Here is an 18,417-nt window from a genome sequence, read left to right as displayed (position 1 = left end):
CTGTGGATGCTTTTAAAAAGGTTTAAAAGCTCTTCTCCTGAGCCTAAATGAAGATAAAACAGAAGTTATGTTGTTCGGTCCAAGTCGCTGTCCCTCCCCCAACGTTGACCTCGGCACTCTGACCCCGTATCTCAGCGACTCTGTCACAAACCTGGGGGTAAAGTTTGACTCAGATTTTAAATTCGAAAAACAAATCAGCAGCGTCGTTCAAAAAAGCTTTTATCAATTACGCCAAATAGCGAAAGTGAAACCGCTTCTATCAAGACATGATCTTGAGAAATTAATCCACGCTTTTATCTCGACTCGTCTTGATTACTGTAATGCCCTGTATGTAGGCATTAGCCAGGCCTCCCTCGCCCGCCTGCAGCTCGTGCAGAACTCTGCTGCTCGTCTGCTAACACAGACCCGCAGACGTGAGCACATCACCCCTATTTTAGCGTCCCTTCCCTGGCTCCCTGTGCGTTACCGAATACATTTTAAACTCCTTTTATTTGTTTTTAAATGTCTAAACAACCTCGCGCCAACCTATCTCTCCGACCTCCTTCAGCCTTACTGCCCCACCCGATCCTTAAGATCAGCCGATCAGCTGCTGTTGACGGTCCCTGACACAAGGCTGAAGCTTAGAGGTGACAGAGCTTTCGCCGTTGCTGCTCCCAAGCTCTGGAACGACCTACCCCTGAGTGTTAGACAAGCCTCCTCTCTTCCTGTTTTTAAATCTCTCTTAAAAACATACTTTTATTCCATGGCTTTTAACACTGAGTGATATCCATCCTGCAATGGCGCCCCATAATACACCTGCTGTGATCCTGTTTTTATGTTTTTATGTTTTTATTAATTCTATTTTAATTATTTATTTTTTATCGTGTTCTGTTTGTGTTGTGTTTGCTCGGTACTCGTTTTATCTTTTAACCTGCTCATTGTACAGCACTTTGGCTACCCCTGTGGTAAATTTTAAATGTGCTCTATAAATAAAGTTGATTTGATTTGATTTGATTTCTTTTTAAAAAAGCCTTTTTTTTTATGCATACTAGTTATGGCTATTTGGCCGTTCTAGTTTGTATTTGTATTTATTTCTTTATTATCTTTTTTTTTTAATACACTGTAGCACTTTGAGATTGTTTACTCAATATAAAGTGCTTTTTACAAATAAAATATATTATTATTATAATGCAGTGAGTCAGGTTGGATGCAACATGGAGTTATGCTGAACCAAATGTGGCGGCCATTTTACTGTTGGCCTTGGGTTGCCATCAAAGTATGCCTATGCCATATATAATATATGATATATTTTTAAATATAATTATTTCGATGGTGGTCCGTGCGGTCAAACTAGACATTTTAGCAGGGTGATGCCCACAATCTGTCCCGACTCCTGACGAAAATATTGCTGCGTAACTTTACAAATACACTTGGCTAATTGACATCAGTCAAATGTGGCATAATTACTTAGTAAACCATCTTGCAAGAAGCATAAACAAGAGAAACCTACAGCGTAGGACTCGCCGATTGCCATTTGAAGTTCCTTGGAGTAGGATTCGGCTGCGTATCTGGCAACCTCAGTCATGGAGCGTGAGAGGGGACTACAGAATTTTGACCGCGATTGCAGTACCATTTCTGGCCACATTACTACATATGGCACCTTTCATGTAGAATATATTGATATTATTCATATATGTGTATATATCAGTGACGTGCGGTGAGGTTGATGGCTGGTGAGGCACTGACTTCATCACAGTCAGATTTACAAACATATGAACCCTAAAGAGTATCTTATTCACCATTTGATTGGCAGCAGTTAACGGGTTATGTTTAAAAGCTCATACCAGCATTCTTCCCTGCTTGGCACTCAGCATCAAGGCTTGGAATTGGGGGTTAAATCACCAAAAATGATTCCCTGCCCACTGCTCCCCTCACATCCCAGGGGGTGATCAAGGGGATGGGTCAAATGCAGAGGACAAATTTCATTACACCTAGTGTGTGTGTGACAATCATTGGTACTTTAACTTAACTTTAACTTTACACATACAAACTGTAGCACACAAAAAAGCACATTTAATAAAAAAAAACGTTATTATGGTCTTACCTTTATGTAATATATTGGGTTGGAGGCAATAAACAGGCGAGGTGATGAAGTACGTCTCTTTACTGTAGACTTCAGAACAGACTCAACACACTTGACGTCAGGTGCGCAACACCACGTAAATCGTTGGCCAAACAAAAAGTAACCACAGTGCGCTATAGCAGGAGATGGCAACAGACAAACATAGATCACTCTATTACATTCCTCCCCTTTTAGAAATGTAGAAGTTACTCAATAGAAATAAACAACCCAACCAAAAAATGCAGCAGCTCAATAAGAAGCCAAAAAGTGCAAAAACAATAATGTTCGTGTTGGAGGAGTTGTGAATGAATGAAATATGAAATCCGTGCTGCAGTCTGCAGGTGTACCTAATGTTGTGGCCCTGCAGTCATTCACAACTCCTCCAACACGAACATTATTGTTTTTGCACTTTTTGGCTTCTTATTAAATAACTTTTTTAAATAGATTCAATCTTGCACGTGGAAAGTTTAAGTGTGGGCTTTAGTTGATATAACACTCCCGTCAGGGGGTGCATTCTCTACCACCAGGAGGCGGGATTACCCCAAGCCTCACACAGTGCGTCTTCGCGGCAGTTTTATGATTGCTCAGCACAAGAAATACGTTACACACATACAGTTGTTGACAAAATACACTGTACATTATATACCTCGGGCAGCACGGTGGCAGAGGGGTTAGTGCGTCTGCCTGACAATACGAAGGTCCTGAGTAGTCGTGAGTTCAATCCCGGCCTCGGGATCTTTCTGTGTGGAGTTTGCATGTTCTCCCCGTGACTGCGTGGGTTCCCTCCGGGTACTCCGGCTTCCTCCCACCTCCAAAGACATGCACCTGGGGATAGGTTGATTGGCAACACTAAATTGGCCCTAGTGTGTGAATGTGAGTGTGAATGTTGTCTGTCTATCTGTGTTGGCCCTGCGATGAGGTGGCGACTTGTCCAGGGCGTACCCCGCCTTCTGCCCGATTGTAGCTGAGATAGGCTCCAGCGCCCCCCGCGACCCCGAAGGGAATAAGCGGTAGAAAATGGATGGATGGATTATATACCTCAGCTAACTAAACTATGGAAATGTATAATATAATTCATATAGCAATACGGTCTCACTGCACAGCAGGCCAGCAGTTAGCTGAGTCATTACGCAATCCATGTTGAGGCACTGAGTGACGTGCCTCAACTGGCTGCTGTTCACCGCACCGTCTCTTCTCAGTATTTGAATGGCAAATGTGAAAATTCAGCGATTTTGAATACAAATAATCTAAAACTGGTGAAGTTAAATGGAAAATAACTTTATAGTATAATCACTGGATACATTTAACAATTTAATTTTTTTTTTCTTTTTACTTTTTTTTTTCTTTCCTCTAGTGACTGCACGTCACTGTTATATATAATACAGGTAAAAGCCAGTAAATTAGAATATTTTGAAAAACTTGATTTATTTCAGTAATTGCATTCAAAAGGTGTAACTTGTACATTATATTTATTCATTGCACACAGACTGATGCATTCAAATGTTTATTTCATTTAATTTTGATGATTTGAAGTGGCAACAAATGAAAATCCAAAATTCCGTGTGTCACAAAATTAGAATATTACTTAAGGCTTATACAAAAAAGGGATTTTTAGAAATGTTGGCCAACTGAAAAGTATGAAAATGAAAAATATGAGCATGTACAATACTCAATACTTGGTTGGAGCTCCTTTTGCCTCAATTACTGCGTTAATGCGGCGTGGCATGGAGTCGATGAGTTTCTGGCACTGCTCAGGTGTTATGAGAGCCCAGGTTGCTCTGATAGTGGCCTTCAACTCTTCTGCGTTTTTGGGTCTGGCATTCTGCATCTTCCTTTTCACAATACCCCACAGATTTTCTATGGGGCTAAGGTCAGGGGAGTTGGCGGGCCAATTTAGAACAGAAATACCATGGTCCGTAAACCAGGCACGGGTAGATTTTGCGCTGTGTGCAGGCGCCAAGTCCTGTTGGAACTTGAAATCTCCATCTCCATAGAGCAGGTCAGCAGCAGGAAGCATGAAGTGCTCTAAAACTTGCTGGTAGACGGCTGCGTTGACCCTGGATCTCAGGAAACAGAGTGGACCGACACCAGCAGATGACATGGCACCCCAAACCATCACTGATGGTGGAAACTTTACACTAGACTTCAGGCAACGTGGATCCTGTGCCTCTCCTGTCTTCCTCCAGACTCTGGGACCTCGATTTCCAAAGGAAATGCAAAATTTGCATGGTTGGGTGATGGTTTGGGGTGCCATGTCATCTGCTGGTGTCGGTCCACTCTGTTTCCTGAGATCCAGGGTCAACGCAGCCGTCTACCAGCAAGTTTTAGAGCACTTCATGCTTCCTGCTGCTGACCTGCTCTATGGAGATGGAGATTTCAAGTTCCAACAGGACTTGGCGCCTGCACACAGCGCAAAATCTACCCGTGCCTGGTTTACGGACCATGGTATTTCTGTTCTAAATTGGCCCGCCAACTCCCCTGACCTTAGCCCCATAGAAAATCTGTGGGGTATTGTGAAAAGGAAGATGCAGAATGCCAGACCCAAAAACGCAGAAGAGTTGAAGGCCACTATCAGAGCAACCTGGGCTCTCATAACACCTGAGCAGTGCCAGAAACTCATCGACTCCATGCCACGCCGCATTAACGCAGTAATTGAGGCAAAAGGAGCTCCAACCAAGTATTGAGTATTGTACATGCTCATATTTTTCATTTTCATACTTTTCAGTTGGCCAACATTTCTAAAAATCCCTTTTTTGTATTAGCCTTAAGTAATATTCAAATTTTGTGACACACGGAATTTTGGATTTTCATTTGTTGCCACTTCAAATCATCAATATTAAATGAAATAAACATTTGAATGCATCAGTCTGTGTGCAATGAATAAATATAATGTACAAGTTACACCTTTTGAATGCAATTACTGAAATAAATCAAGTTTTTCAAAATATTCTAATTTACTGGCTTTTACCTGTATATTATATATATTATATTATTTATTATTATCATTATCTATTGTGAGCGAACTGGTGCTGAATTTCCCCCAGGGATCAATAAAGTACTTTATTCTATTCTATTCTATTTAAGAAACACTGGTCTAAAAAGCATGCTAATGCTAAGCTAAGTGAAGGTAATATTCTTCCTGCTGCAGGTCCACTCGGCCTTGCAGACTCGGATAGGCTTCGACATGAGGCCGTTTAAAGAGTACATTGACAACGAGATGCTGGTCACCATGGCTCAGATGGACAAGCCATCCAAGATATTTGACTACCTCTACTTGGTGAGTGCATGCTGAAAGTAGGAGCATGAATCGGCAGCAATACGTGTGGTCTGTATCAGGGTTTCAACTTCTTTCAGGGCTCCGAGTGGAACGCAGCCAACTTTGAGGAGCTGCAGAAAAACAAGTATGTTTTTTCCCTTCATGTTGTGTTTGCAATGTTAGCGCTGACTCTGCATTCTTTGCAGCATTGACTACATCCTGAATGTGACTCGGGAAATCGACAACTTCTTCCCAGAATCCTTCACCTACATGAACATCAGGGTGTACGACGTGGAGACCACCGACCTGCTCCCCCACTGGTCCGACACGTACAACTTCATCAACACTGCCAGGTAGTCCTGCGCCGCTCGCTAACGTGAAACGGCTCACTTCTGCTTTGTGAAGTGACACTGCAGAGTCTATCACGCTTGAGCAACTTGTGTGAAACATGTCCTAATACAGTGGAAGTCGAAAAGCTTCAAACACATTTGAATACTGTAAATGGTAAATGGGCTGTACTTGTGTAGCACTTTTCTACCTTCAAGGTGCTCAAAGCGCTTTGACACTATTTCCACATTCACCCATTCACACACACAATCACACACTGGTGGAGGGAGGCGCTCACCACCACCCATCAGGAGCAAGGGTGAAGTGTCTTGCTCAAGGACACAACCGACATGACGAGGTTGGTAGAAAGTGGGGATCGAACCAGGAATCCTCAGGTTGCTGGCACGGCCACTCTCCCAACCGCGCTACGCCGTCCCAAGTAAAGTACTGTAAAGTCTCTGTTTAATGAACCACTCAGGTGGTTTATATTCAGATCAACTAAATAAGCGCTGATGTCGTTTTTATTCACTTTGTAAGATGGTAGTCGTTGCCAGAGGTGTGTAGAGTAGCCAGAAATTGTACTCAAGTAAGAGTACTGTTACTTTAGAGATTTATTACTCAAGTAAAAGTAAGGAGTAGTCACCCAAATATTTACTTGAGTAAAAGTAAAAAGTATGTTCAAGTACCGAGTAACTGATGAGTAACCTGTTCGTTTAATGATGACGGCAACAAATAATGCACAAAAACATAAAAATAGCAATGAGCAAATTCAGAGCCAGGAATATCTCTTAAGCAACTAAAACAATAATATAAATTAAATAATAATACATTAAAAAAAAAAAAAAAATTAAGGCAAATTGATCCACAATAACTTAACAGCACCATGTGTGTGTCATGCTGAAGTGACCAAAATGATTAAATATAATTGTTATTTAAAACCTCTGCTTGGTGTTTAATGAATTTAATGTTGTCATTATGGTGGTACTTAATGAATACTTAGGTCTACTACACTACTGTATTTAATTTAATATTTTTTCATTAAATCAACATAAAAAACCCAAGATACACTTACAATTAGTGCACCAACCCAAAAAACCTCCCTCCCCCATTCACACTCATTCACACAAAAGGGTTGTTTCTTTCTGTTATTAATATTCTGGTAGGTTCCTACATTATATGTCAATATATATCAATATACATGGTTGTCCATCAACCATGTGTGGGTCTCTGAGTCGCTGCCTGATGACTGGAAGCGGGGCATTATACTACCATTTTGGAAGCATAAGGGAGACCAGCTGACCTGCAGCAACCATAGAGGGATCACACTCCTCTCCATCCCCGGTAAACTCTTTACCCGCATATTACTCACCCGAGCTCTACCTGCAACCAGAAGCAGACGCCGCCAAGAACAGGCCGGCTTCATGCCCAATCATTCCACCACGGATCACATCTCTGCCATCCGGCTCTTAATAGAAAAGGCCCGGGAGTTCAGAAAGGACCGGCACCTCTACATTGCCTTCATTGACCTTAAGGCTGCCTTCGACACTGTGGACCACGGGTCCCTCTGGAACATCCTGAAGTCCCTCGGAGTCCCAACTAAAATCACCACACTCTTTCAGCAGTTGTATCAGGGTGCAGAAAGCTGTGTGCGTGTGAACTGTAAAGACTCTGAGTGGTTCCCCATCAACAGCGGGGTCAGGCAAGGCTGTGTTGCCGCACCAGAACTATTTAACTGTGTCATCGACCACCTGATGTCCAGAGTCTGTGTGCGAGTCCCCGGGGTGTCACTTGGAAACTACACCCTAAAGGACCTCGAATACGCCGATGACACCACCCTGTTCAGTGAGACCGCTGACCAGCTCAGGGAGGCCCTCGGTGTGTTTGATGAGGAGACCAAACAGCTCGGCCTGAAAATCAGCTGGTCCAAAACCGAACTCATGCATATCGGCGATGGACCAGACCCACCACCCTTCTTATTTGAGGATACCCCTGTCCACTTTGTCCCTACCGTCAGATACCTCGGCTCGACAGTCACCAACACCGGCGACCTCAAACGAGAGGTGGACCGCCGTCGCGCCCTTGCAGCCTCCGTCATGCAGTCCCTGTGGAGACCGTTGTGGCGACACCGGCACATATCTCGGGACACCAAGTTGAGGGTCTACAATTCCTCTGTCATCTCCGTCCTTCTGTACGGCTCGGAAACATGGCCGCTGAATAACATCCTGGCGGCCAGGCTAGATGGCTTTGATTCCAGAGCCCTCAGGAGGATAGAAGGCATCACGTGGAGCCAGCATGTCACCAACAAGACCCTAAGAGAGCTAACCCAACAGCTCCCAGCCTCTCGCCTCGCAGCAATGCGGCGAGTGCGCTGGTACGGCCATGTCATCCGCCTGCCGGGGGAACACCCCACGCGCAAAATCCTGGACTTCAACCCGCAGCGAGCTGGCTGGAGACGCCCTAGAGGCGCCCCCAGGACTCGCTGGCTGGATGTATTAGCCCAGGACCTTAAGGCCTGCAATGTGACTATGGCACAAGCTCAACACCTTGCCCACAATAGACCCAGATGGAGAGACCTGGTTGCTATGGTCGGCTCTACGCGCCCTGAAGTGCAAGAGGACTAAGTAAGTAAGTAATATATCAATACAGTCTGCAGGGATACAGTCCGTAAGCACACATGATTGTGCGTGCTGCTGCTCCACTAATAGTACTAACCTTTAACACTTCATTTTACCCATTTTCATTCATTACTAGTTTCTATGTACCTATTTTTATATTGTTTTACTTTTTTTTTATTCAAGAAAATGTTTTTAATTTATTTATCTTATTTTATTGCTTTTTTTTAAAAGGACCTTATCTTCACCATACCTGGTTGTCCAAATTAGGCATAATAATGTGTTAATTCCACCACTGTATACAGGTAAAAGCCAGTAAATTAGAATATTTTGAAAAACTTGATTTATTTCAGTAATTGCATTCAAAAGGTGTAACTTGTACATTATATTTATTCATTGCACACAGACTGATGCATTCAAATGTTTATTTCATTTAATTTTGATGATTTGAAGTGGCAACAAATGAAAATCCAAAATTCCGTGTGTCACAAAATTAGAATATTACTTAAGGCTAATACAAAAAAGGGATTTTTAGAAATGTTGGCCAACTGAAAAGTATGAAAATGAAAAATATGAGCATGTACAATACTCAATACTTGGTTGGAGCTCCTTTTGCCTCAATTACTGCGTTAATGCGGCGTGGCATGGAGTCGATGAGTTTCTGGCACTGCTCAGGTGTTATGAGAGCCCAGGTTGCTCTGATAGTGGCCTTCAACTCTTCTGCGTTTTTGGGTCTGGCATTCTGCATCTTCCTTTTCACAATACCCCACAGATTTTCTATGGGGCTAAGGTCAGGGGAGTTGGCGGGCCAATTTAGAACAGAAATACCATGGTCCGTAAACCAGGCACGGGTAGATTTTGCGCTGTGTGCAGGCGCCAAGTCCTGTTGGAACTTGAAATCTCCATCTCCATAGAGCAGGTCAGCAGCAGGAAGCATGAAGTGCTCTAAAACTTGCTGGTAGACGGCTGCGTTGACCCTGGATCTCAGGAAACAGAGTGGACCGACACCAGCAGATGACATGGCACCCTAAACCATCACCCAACCATGCAAATTTTGCATTTCCTTTGGAAATCGAGGTCCCAGAGTCTGGAGGAAGACAGGAGAGGCACAGGATCCACGTTGCCTGAAGTCTAGTGTAAAGTTTCCACCATCAGTGATGGTTTGGGGTGCCATGTCATCTGCTGGTGTCGGTCCACTCTGTTTCCTGAGATCCAGGGTCAACGCAGCCGTCTACCAGCAAGTTTTAGAGCACTTCATGCTTCCTGCTGCTGACCTGCTCTATGGAGATGGAGATTTCAAGTTCCAACAGGACTTGGCGCCTGCACACAGCGCAAAATCTACCCGTGCCTGGTTTACGGACCATGGTATTTCTGTTCTAAATTGGCCCGCCAACTCCCCTGACCTTAGCCCCATAGAAAATCTGTGGGGTATTGTGAAAAGGAAGATGCAGAATGCCAGACCCAAAAACGCAGAAGAATTGAAGGCCACTATCAGAGCAACCTGGGCTCTCATAACACCTGAGCAGTGCCAAAAACTCATCGACTCCATGCCACGCCGCATTAACGCAGTAATTGAGGCAAAAGGAGCTCCAACCAAGTATTGAGTATTGTACATGCTCATATTTTTCATTTTCATACTTTTCAGTTGGCCACCATTTCTAAAAATCCCTTTTTTGTATTAGCCTTAAGTAATATTCTAATTTTGTGACACACGGAATTTTGGATTTTCATTTGTTGCCACTTCAAATCATCAAAATTAAATGAAATAAACATTTGAATGCATCAGTCTGTGTGCAATGAATAAATATAATGTACAAGTTACACCTTTTGAATGCAATTACTGAAATAAATCAAGTTTTTCAAAATATTCTAATTTACTGGCTTTTACCTGTATATCGGTTGATATCGGTATCGGTAATTAAAGAGTTGGACAATATCGGAATATCGGATATCGGCAAAAAGCCGTTATCGGACATCCCTCGTATTTAATGTTGTCATCATGATGAAGAAGAACTTCCCTGTGGTTTTGCATGGCAGGAAGAGCGGCCATTCGGTGTTGGTGCACTGTAAGATGGGCGTGTCTCGCTCCGCCTCCACCGTCATCGCCTACGCCATGAAGCAGCAACGCTGGCCGCTGGACGTGGCGTCGGCCTACGTGAGGGATCGCCGTGCCATCATCAGACCCAACGAGGGCTTCACCAAGCAGCTGCAGACCTACAACGGCATCCTCCACGCCAGGTGAGACGTGACACTCCCCCCCCCCCCCGCCCCGCCCACTGGCACGTGAACACGTCCGCTCGCCTTTCAGCCGCCAGCGACACAGCTTGCTCTGGAGGAGGAAGTCCAAAGACCAAAGGCAGAAGTCTCAGCGCAAAGACGACGGCGAGAAGCCGGATGAGGCCGAGGAGGAAGAGGGAGATGAAGAAGAGGAGGATGAGGAAGAGGAGGATGATGACATCACAGAGAGCTCTGATGAAAAAGAGGATTCAGGGGAAGATGTGAGTCATTATTGCTCTCAAGACTTTCTGATTCTTCTCATCCACTCAACTCTTTATCTTCTCAGGTGTTTGAGCAGCCTGACACCACCCAGGAAGAAACACCACCATGTGTCATCAGTCCCATCATCTCTGTAACCATCACACACACCTGCACTGCACCACTCAAATACAGTAGTGTACTACACCTAAGTATTCATCAAGTACCACCATAATGACAACATTAAATACAGTAGTGTAGTAGACCTAAATATTCATTAAGTACCACCATAATGACAACATTAAATACAGTAGTGTACTACACCTAAGTATTCATTAAGTACCACCATAATGACAACATTAAATACAGTAGTGTAGTAGACCTAAATATTCATTAAGTACCACCATAATGACAACATTAAATACAGTAGTGTAGTACACCTAAGTATTCATTAAGTACCACCATAATGACAACATTAAATACAGTAGTGTAGTAGACCTAAGTATTCATCAAGTACCACCATAATGACAACATTAAATACAGTAGTGTAGTAGACCTAAGTATTCATTAAGTACCACCATAATGACAACATTAAATACAGTAGTGTAGTAGACCTAAGTATTCATCAAGTACCACCATAATGACAACATTAAATACAGTAGTGTAGTAGACCTAAGTATTCATTAAGTACCACCATAATGACACCATTAAATACAGTAGTGTAGTAGACCTAAGTATTCATTAAGTACCACCATAATGACAACATTAAATACAGTAGTGTAGTAGACCTGAATATTCATTAAGTACCACCATAATGACAACATTAAATACAGTAGTGTAGTAGACCTAAGTATTCATTAAGTACCACCATAATGACAACATTAAATACAGTAGTGTAGCACACCTAAGTATTCATTAAGTACCACCATAATGACAACATTAAATACAGTAGTGTAGTAGACCTAAGTATTCATTAAGTACCACCATAATGACAACATTAAATACAGTAGTGTAGTAGACCTAAGTATTCATCAAGTACCACCATAATGACAACATTAAATACAGTAGTGTAGTAGACCTAAGTATTCATTAAGTACCACCATAATGACAACATTAAATACAGTAGTGTAATAGACCTAAGTATTCATTAAGTACCACCATAATGACAACATTAAATACAGTAGTGTAGTACACCTAAGTATTCATTAAGTACCACCATAATGACACCATTAAATACAGTAGTGTAGTAGACCTAAGTATTCATTAAGTACCACCATAATGACAACATTAAATACAGTAGTGTAGCACACCTAAGTATTCATCAAGTACCACCATAATGACAACATTAAATACAGTAGTGTAGTAGACCTAAGTATTCATCAAGTACCACCATAATGACAACATTAAATACAGTAGTGTAGTAGACCTAAGTATTCATTAAGTACCACCATAATGACAACATTAAATACAGTAGTGTAGTAGACCTAAGTATTCATCAAGTACCACCATAATGACAACATTAAATACAGTAGTGTAGTAGACCTAAGTATTCATTAAGTACCAGCATAATGACAACATGAATAAAGTAGTACTTGATGTTTTTCCATTGACTTTGTGTCTCCAGCTTCCATGTGTGAGTCGCAGTGGAAGGATGAACCTCTTCTCCCTCATGCAGTCCATCAGTGAACAAGATGACGTGACCAAAGGATGCGAGCAGGTAACTAACGCAGGTGTCCTGTCTCTTAAAGGGCCGGTATGTGTTAATGCACTTTTTCTGCAGGTGAGCTACTTTACAATTGACCCAAGTGGAGGGATCGACCTCATTCATATATGTCATTTATATCCATTTATTTATGAAAGGGAAGTTTTTGTTAACAATTTAAAGGTGTTTGCTGATTATACAAGCATGTTTAACACATATAGATTCCTTTCTTTGATGAAGACAAGAATATAAGTTGATTGGAATCAGACAGTAGTGATGACAACATCCACATTTTATAATGGAGGAGAACAAAAGTCCTCCTTTCTGTCTAATACCACATGAAAGTGCTTGCTTTTTGGCATCTTATTTGTCCAGCTTCCATACTCCTTTTTATACACTTTACAAGAAATACTTTGGCGGCAAAGTCTGTAGCGTGCTAGCTTTCTGAGACTCTTATTTTGATAGCGCAGGCAGGATGAAGCAGGGCTTTTATTGTGAAGACAGGAACTGTGCAGTCGGTCTTTAGAGTTTTGACGGCAGGTACGGCGAGGGTGTTGAAATAAAAAGTGTTTCTCGCCTTCCTTTCGGTCATTTTTTTCTTAACAATGATCTTGCAGCCGCCAGCGTCATCTCACAAGACCCTCGGGTGTTGTCAGTGTCAATCAAGTGACGTCTTGGTGAGGATCCATGATCGCTCATTTGTAGGTCCATTTTTTTCATGCCTGGCTGGCGATGGACTGACACATATATAGACATATATGACACATATACAGGTAAAAGCCAGTAAATTAGAATATTTTGAAAAACTTGATTTATTTCAGTAATTGCATTCAAAAGGTGTAACTTGTACATTATATTTATTCATTGCACACAGACTGATGCATTCAAATGTTTATTTCATTTAATTTTGATGATTTGAAGTGGCAACAAATGAAAATCCAAAATTCCGTGTGTCACAAAATTAGAATATTACTTAAGGCTAATACAAAAAAGGGATTTTTAGAAATGTTGGCCAACTGAAAAGTATGAAAATGAAAAATATGAGCATGTACAATACTCAATACTTGGTTGGAGTTCCTTTTGCCTCAATTACTGCGTTAATGCGGCGTGGCATGGAGTCGATGAGTTTCTGGCACTGCTCAGGTGTTATGAGAGCCCAGGTTGCTCTGATAGTGGCCTTCAACTCTTCTGCGTTTTTGGGTCTGGCATTCTGCATCTTCCTTTTCACAATACCCCACAGATTTTCTATGGGGCTAAGGTCAGGGGAGTTGGCGGGCCAATTTAGAACAGAAATACCATGGTCCGTAAACCAGGCACGGGTAGATTTTGCGCTGTGTGCAGGCGCCAAGTCCTGTTGGAACTTGAAATCTCCATCTCCATAGAGCAGGTCAGCAGCAGGAAGCATGAAGTGCTCTAAAACTTGCTGGTAGACGGCTGCGTTGACCCTGGATCTCAGGAAACAGAGTGGACCGACACCAGCAGATGACATGGCACCCCAAACCATCACCCAACCATGCAAATTTTGCATTTCCTTTGGAAATCGAGGTCCCAGAGTCTGGAGGAAGACAGGAGAGGCACAGGATCCACGTTGCCTGAAGTCTAGTGTAAAGTTTCCACCATCAGTGATGGTTTGGGGTGCCATGTCATCTGCTGGTGTCGGTCCACTCTGTTTCCTGAGATCCAGGGTCAACGCAGCCGTCTACCAGCAAGTTTTAGAGCACTTCATGCTTCCTGCTGCTGACCTGCTCTATGGAGATGGAGATTTCAAGTTCCAACAGGACTTGGCGCCTGCACACAGCGCAAAATCTACCCGTGCCTGGTTTACGGACCATGGTATTTCTGTTCTAAATTGGCCCGCCAACTCCCCTGACCTTAGCCCCATAGAAAATCTGTGGGGTATTGTGAAAAGGAAGATGCAGAATGCCAGACCCAAAAACGCAGAAGAGTTGAAGGCCACTATCAGAGCAACCTGGGCTCTCATAACACCTGAGCAGTGCCAGAAACTCATCGACTCCATGCCACGCCGCATTAACGCAGTAATTGAGGCAAAAGGAGCTCCAACCAAGTATTGAGTATTGTACATGCTCATATTTTTCATTTTCATACTTTTCAGTTGGCCAACATTTCTAAAAATCCCTTTTTTGTATTAGCCTTAAGTAATATTCTAATTTTGTGACACACGGAATTTTGGATTTTCATTTGTTGCCACTTCAAATCATCAAAATTAAATGAAATAAACATTTGAATGCATCAGTCTGTGTGCAATGAATAAATATAATGTACAAGTTACACCTTTTGAATGCAATTACTGAAATAAATCAAGTTTTTCAAAATATTCTAATTTACTGGCTTTTACCTGTATATAGAGACGTATATGACACATATATATAGACACATATATAGACACATATAAAGATGTATATGACACATATACAGACACATATACAGACATATATAGACGTATATGACACATATCTAGACACATATATAGACGTATATGACACATATATATAGAGACGTATATGACACATATATATAGACACATATATAGACACATATAAAGATGTATATGACACATATACAGACACATATGCGGACATATATAGACGTATATGACACATATCTAGACACATATATAGACGTATATGACACATATATATAGAGACGTATATGACACATATATATAGACACATATATAGACACATATAAAGATGTATATGACACATATACAGACACATATACAGACATATATAGACGTATATGACACATATCTAGACACATATATAGACGTATATGACACATATACAGACACATATATAGATGTATATATAGACACATATATAGACGCATATGACACATATATACATACTTGCCAACCTTGAGACCTCCGATTTCGGGAGGTGGGGGGTGGGGGCGTGTTCGGGGGTTGGCGGGGCGTGGATGGGGGCGTGGTTAAGAGGGGAGGAGTATATTGACAGCTAGAATTCACCAAGTCAAGTATTTCATACATATTATATATATATATATATATATATATATATCATACATATATATATATATATATATATATATATATATATATATATATGTAGATATCTACATCCTGAAAATATGCAAACAAAACTGTGTTTAGATAATTGATACTTCAAACTTGCATAAATAAATCTTAAGGAATATAACATAACTTGGCTTCTGAGAGTTTCAAAATGTAATGAATAAAATGCTAAAGTTGTTGATAAACAAGCAATTATTTTAATAATTAAATATGGTCATTTTAAATGAATTATTATGATAATTTAAAATCAATTATTTGAAATATGTTTATTTTAGTGTATAATTCTATGGCTGGATGTAATAATGAGTCACGAAAAAATACAAATAAAAATACAATTAATTTTGATGTTTTTAGCAAAATATAGTAAAAATGCATTTTGTTTTTTTTTGTTTTTTTTATTAATAAATATATTTATTTTTAGGTAAAATAAACATAATAATACAATTTATCTCTAGTCTGGATGATTTAGTTCTTGTCACCCTGTTGTCCTCCCGTCACGAAAAAAGGCTGTCCTCACTCAGGTCCGCATGGAGCTGGAGGGGGCGTGGCCTCCAGCTCCGGCTGAAAATCGGGAGATTTTCGGGAGAATATTTGTCCCGGGAGTTTTTCGGGTGAGGCGCTGAATTTCGGGAGTCTCCCGGAAAATTCGGGAGGGTTGGCAAGTATGCATATATAGACGTATATGACACATATAGACGTATATGACACAAATAGACGTATATGACACATGTATATGACACATATATAGACACATATATAGACGTATATGACACATATACAGACACATATACAGACACATATACAGACATATATGACACATATATAGACACATATACAGACACATATACAGACACATATACAGACATATATGACACATATATAGACACATATACAGACACATATACAGACATATATGACACATATACAGACACATATACAGACACATATACAGACATATATGACACATATATAGACACATATACAGACACATATACAGACACATATACAGACATATATGACACATATATAGACACATATACAGACACATATACAGACACATATACAGACATATATGACACATATATAGACACATATACAGACACATATACAGACACATATACAGACATATATGACACATATATAGACACATATACAGACACATATACAGACATATATGACACATATACAGACACATATACAGACACATATACAGACATATATGACACATATACAGACACATATACAGACACATATATAGACATATATGACACATATATAGACACATATACAGACACATATACAGACACATATACAGACATATATGACACATATATAGACACATATACAGACACATATACAGACACATATACAGACATATATGACACATATATAGACACATATACAGACACATATACAGACACATATACAGACATATATGACACATATATAGACACATATACAGACACATATACAGACATATATGACACATATACAGACACATATACAGACACATATACAGACATATATGACACATATAGACACATATACAGACACATATACAGACACATATACAGACATATATGACACATATATAGACACATATACAGACACATATATAGACATATATGACACATATATAGACACATATACAGACACATATACAGACACATATACAGACATATATGACACATATATAGACACATATACAGACACATATACAGACACATATATAGACATATATGACACATATATAGACACATATACAGACACATATACAGACACATATACAGACACATATATAGACATATATGACACATATATAGACACATATACAGACACATATATAGACACATATACAGACACATATATAGACATATATGACACATATATAGACACATATACAGACACATATACAGACACATATACAGACACATATATAGACACTAGAGATGCGCGGATAGGCAATTATTTCATCCGCAACCGCATCAGAAAGTCGTCAACCATCCGCCATCCACCCGAATTGTAATTCCATGCTATTGACAGGACTATTAATTTTAATGAAGTTAGCTTACCATGTTTACAGTATGATCATTGTGATAGAAATGTGAATTTTAGGCACAGAATATTTTTTACAATTGAACAAGGCAGTAGATTATACAAGCTTGGACAGAAAGTTAATACTGACACCAATTATTTTTTTTAATGGAATTGTTTAGTACTGTTTTACCATTTGTTTACTGTAAAAAGTGTTTATACTTTCAATTAACAAATTGAAGTCTTGTGAAAGGTTGACAGGATAACTGGCATTAACTGTCAAAATAATTTCAAACTATTGAAGTTAGCTTACAGAATAAACATGTCAATCAACCCATATGATTTTTGCTGTAATATTTTTGTTTTGAAAAGTCACTGTGACTGATAGAAAAGTGATGGTTTTAGCAACATTTTAACCTGTCTGAATGCTAATAATCATTTTGCGTCGGGGGGCGAAGCCTGAACCCCCCCACCAGGACTTTGTCCTGGACCCTGGCTACTAGGTTTTTCTGATTTCAAAAGTTGGCAGGTATGGTGACACCTAGTGGACAGACTATTACATGACCTATCGTTCAACAGTCCTTTATTGCCTGGCATGCCTTTTTTTTGTATTACTAACATCAGTCAGTCTCCATCTTTGTCTTCAAAGCTGCCTGCCAGTCCACGGCGATCGCCACGACAACGGAGGCGAAGCCACGGCCGAAGGAGTCTGATTCACCAGAGCGCGTGTGTGGATCTTTCACCCGAACCCACAAGTGTGTTGGACGCTGATCACGACAAACCTTGAAGTGGCCAAGAGGAAACAAGTCTGGCCTTTAAATGAAACTAAAATAAACTGAAGGACTTCTTATGAAA

At 40.5% G+C, this 18,417-nt stretch overlaps 1 protein-coding gene across 3 annotated transcripts in view; it reads left to right on the top strand.

Annotated features, from left to right (window-relative positions):
- The window catches only part of ssh3 (slingshot protein phosphatase 3), a 48,259-nt gene extending 29,842 nt beyond the window's left edge, over nt 1-18,417 (top strand). Inside the window, exons 10-17 of one of the 3 annotated variants that reach the window (XM_061930321.1) lie at nt 5,250-5,378; nt 5,456-5,502; nt 5,564-5,710; nt 10,334-10,534; nt 10,605-10,794; nt 10,860-10,925; nt 12,396-12,488; nt 18,212-18,417. In XM_061930321.1, coding sequence (XP_061786305.1) covers nt 5,250-5,378; nt 5,456-5,502; nt 5,564-5,710; nt 10,334-10,534; nt 10,605-10,794; nt 10,860-10,925; nt 12,396-12,488; nt 18,212-18,349 — 1,011 coding nt within the window. In that variant the 3' untranslated portion in view covers nt 18,350-18,417. Of the gene's footprint in view, nt 1-5,249; nt 5,379-5,455; nt 5,503-5,563; nt 5,711-10,333; nt 10,535-10,604; nt 10,795-10,859; nt 10,926-12,395; nt 12,489-12,551; nt 13,141-18,211 lie in introns of those variants that run through there. The other 2 variants (XM_061930319.2, XM_072912502.1) reach the window with 2 other exon arrangements.

This window comes from Nerophis lumbriciformis, linkage group LG36 (assembly GCF_033978685.3).
Source record: "Nerophis lumbriciformis linkage group LG36, RoL_Nlum_v2.1, whole genome shotgun sequence".
NCBI lineage: Eukaryota > Metazoa > Chordata > Actinopteri > Syngnathiformes > Syngnathidae > Nerophis > Nerophis lumbriciformis.
The sequence above is the reverse complement of the archived record's forward strand: the minus strand, read 5'-3'. Positions and strand labels throughout refer to the sequence as shown.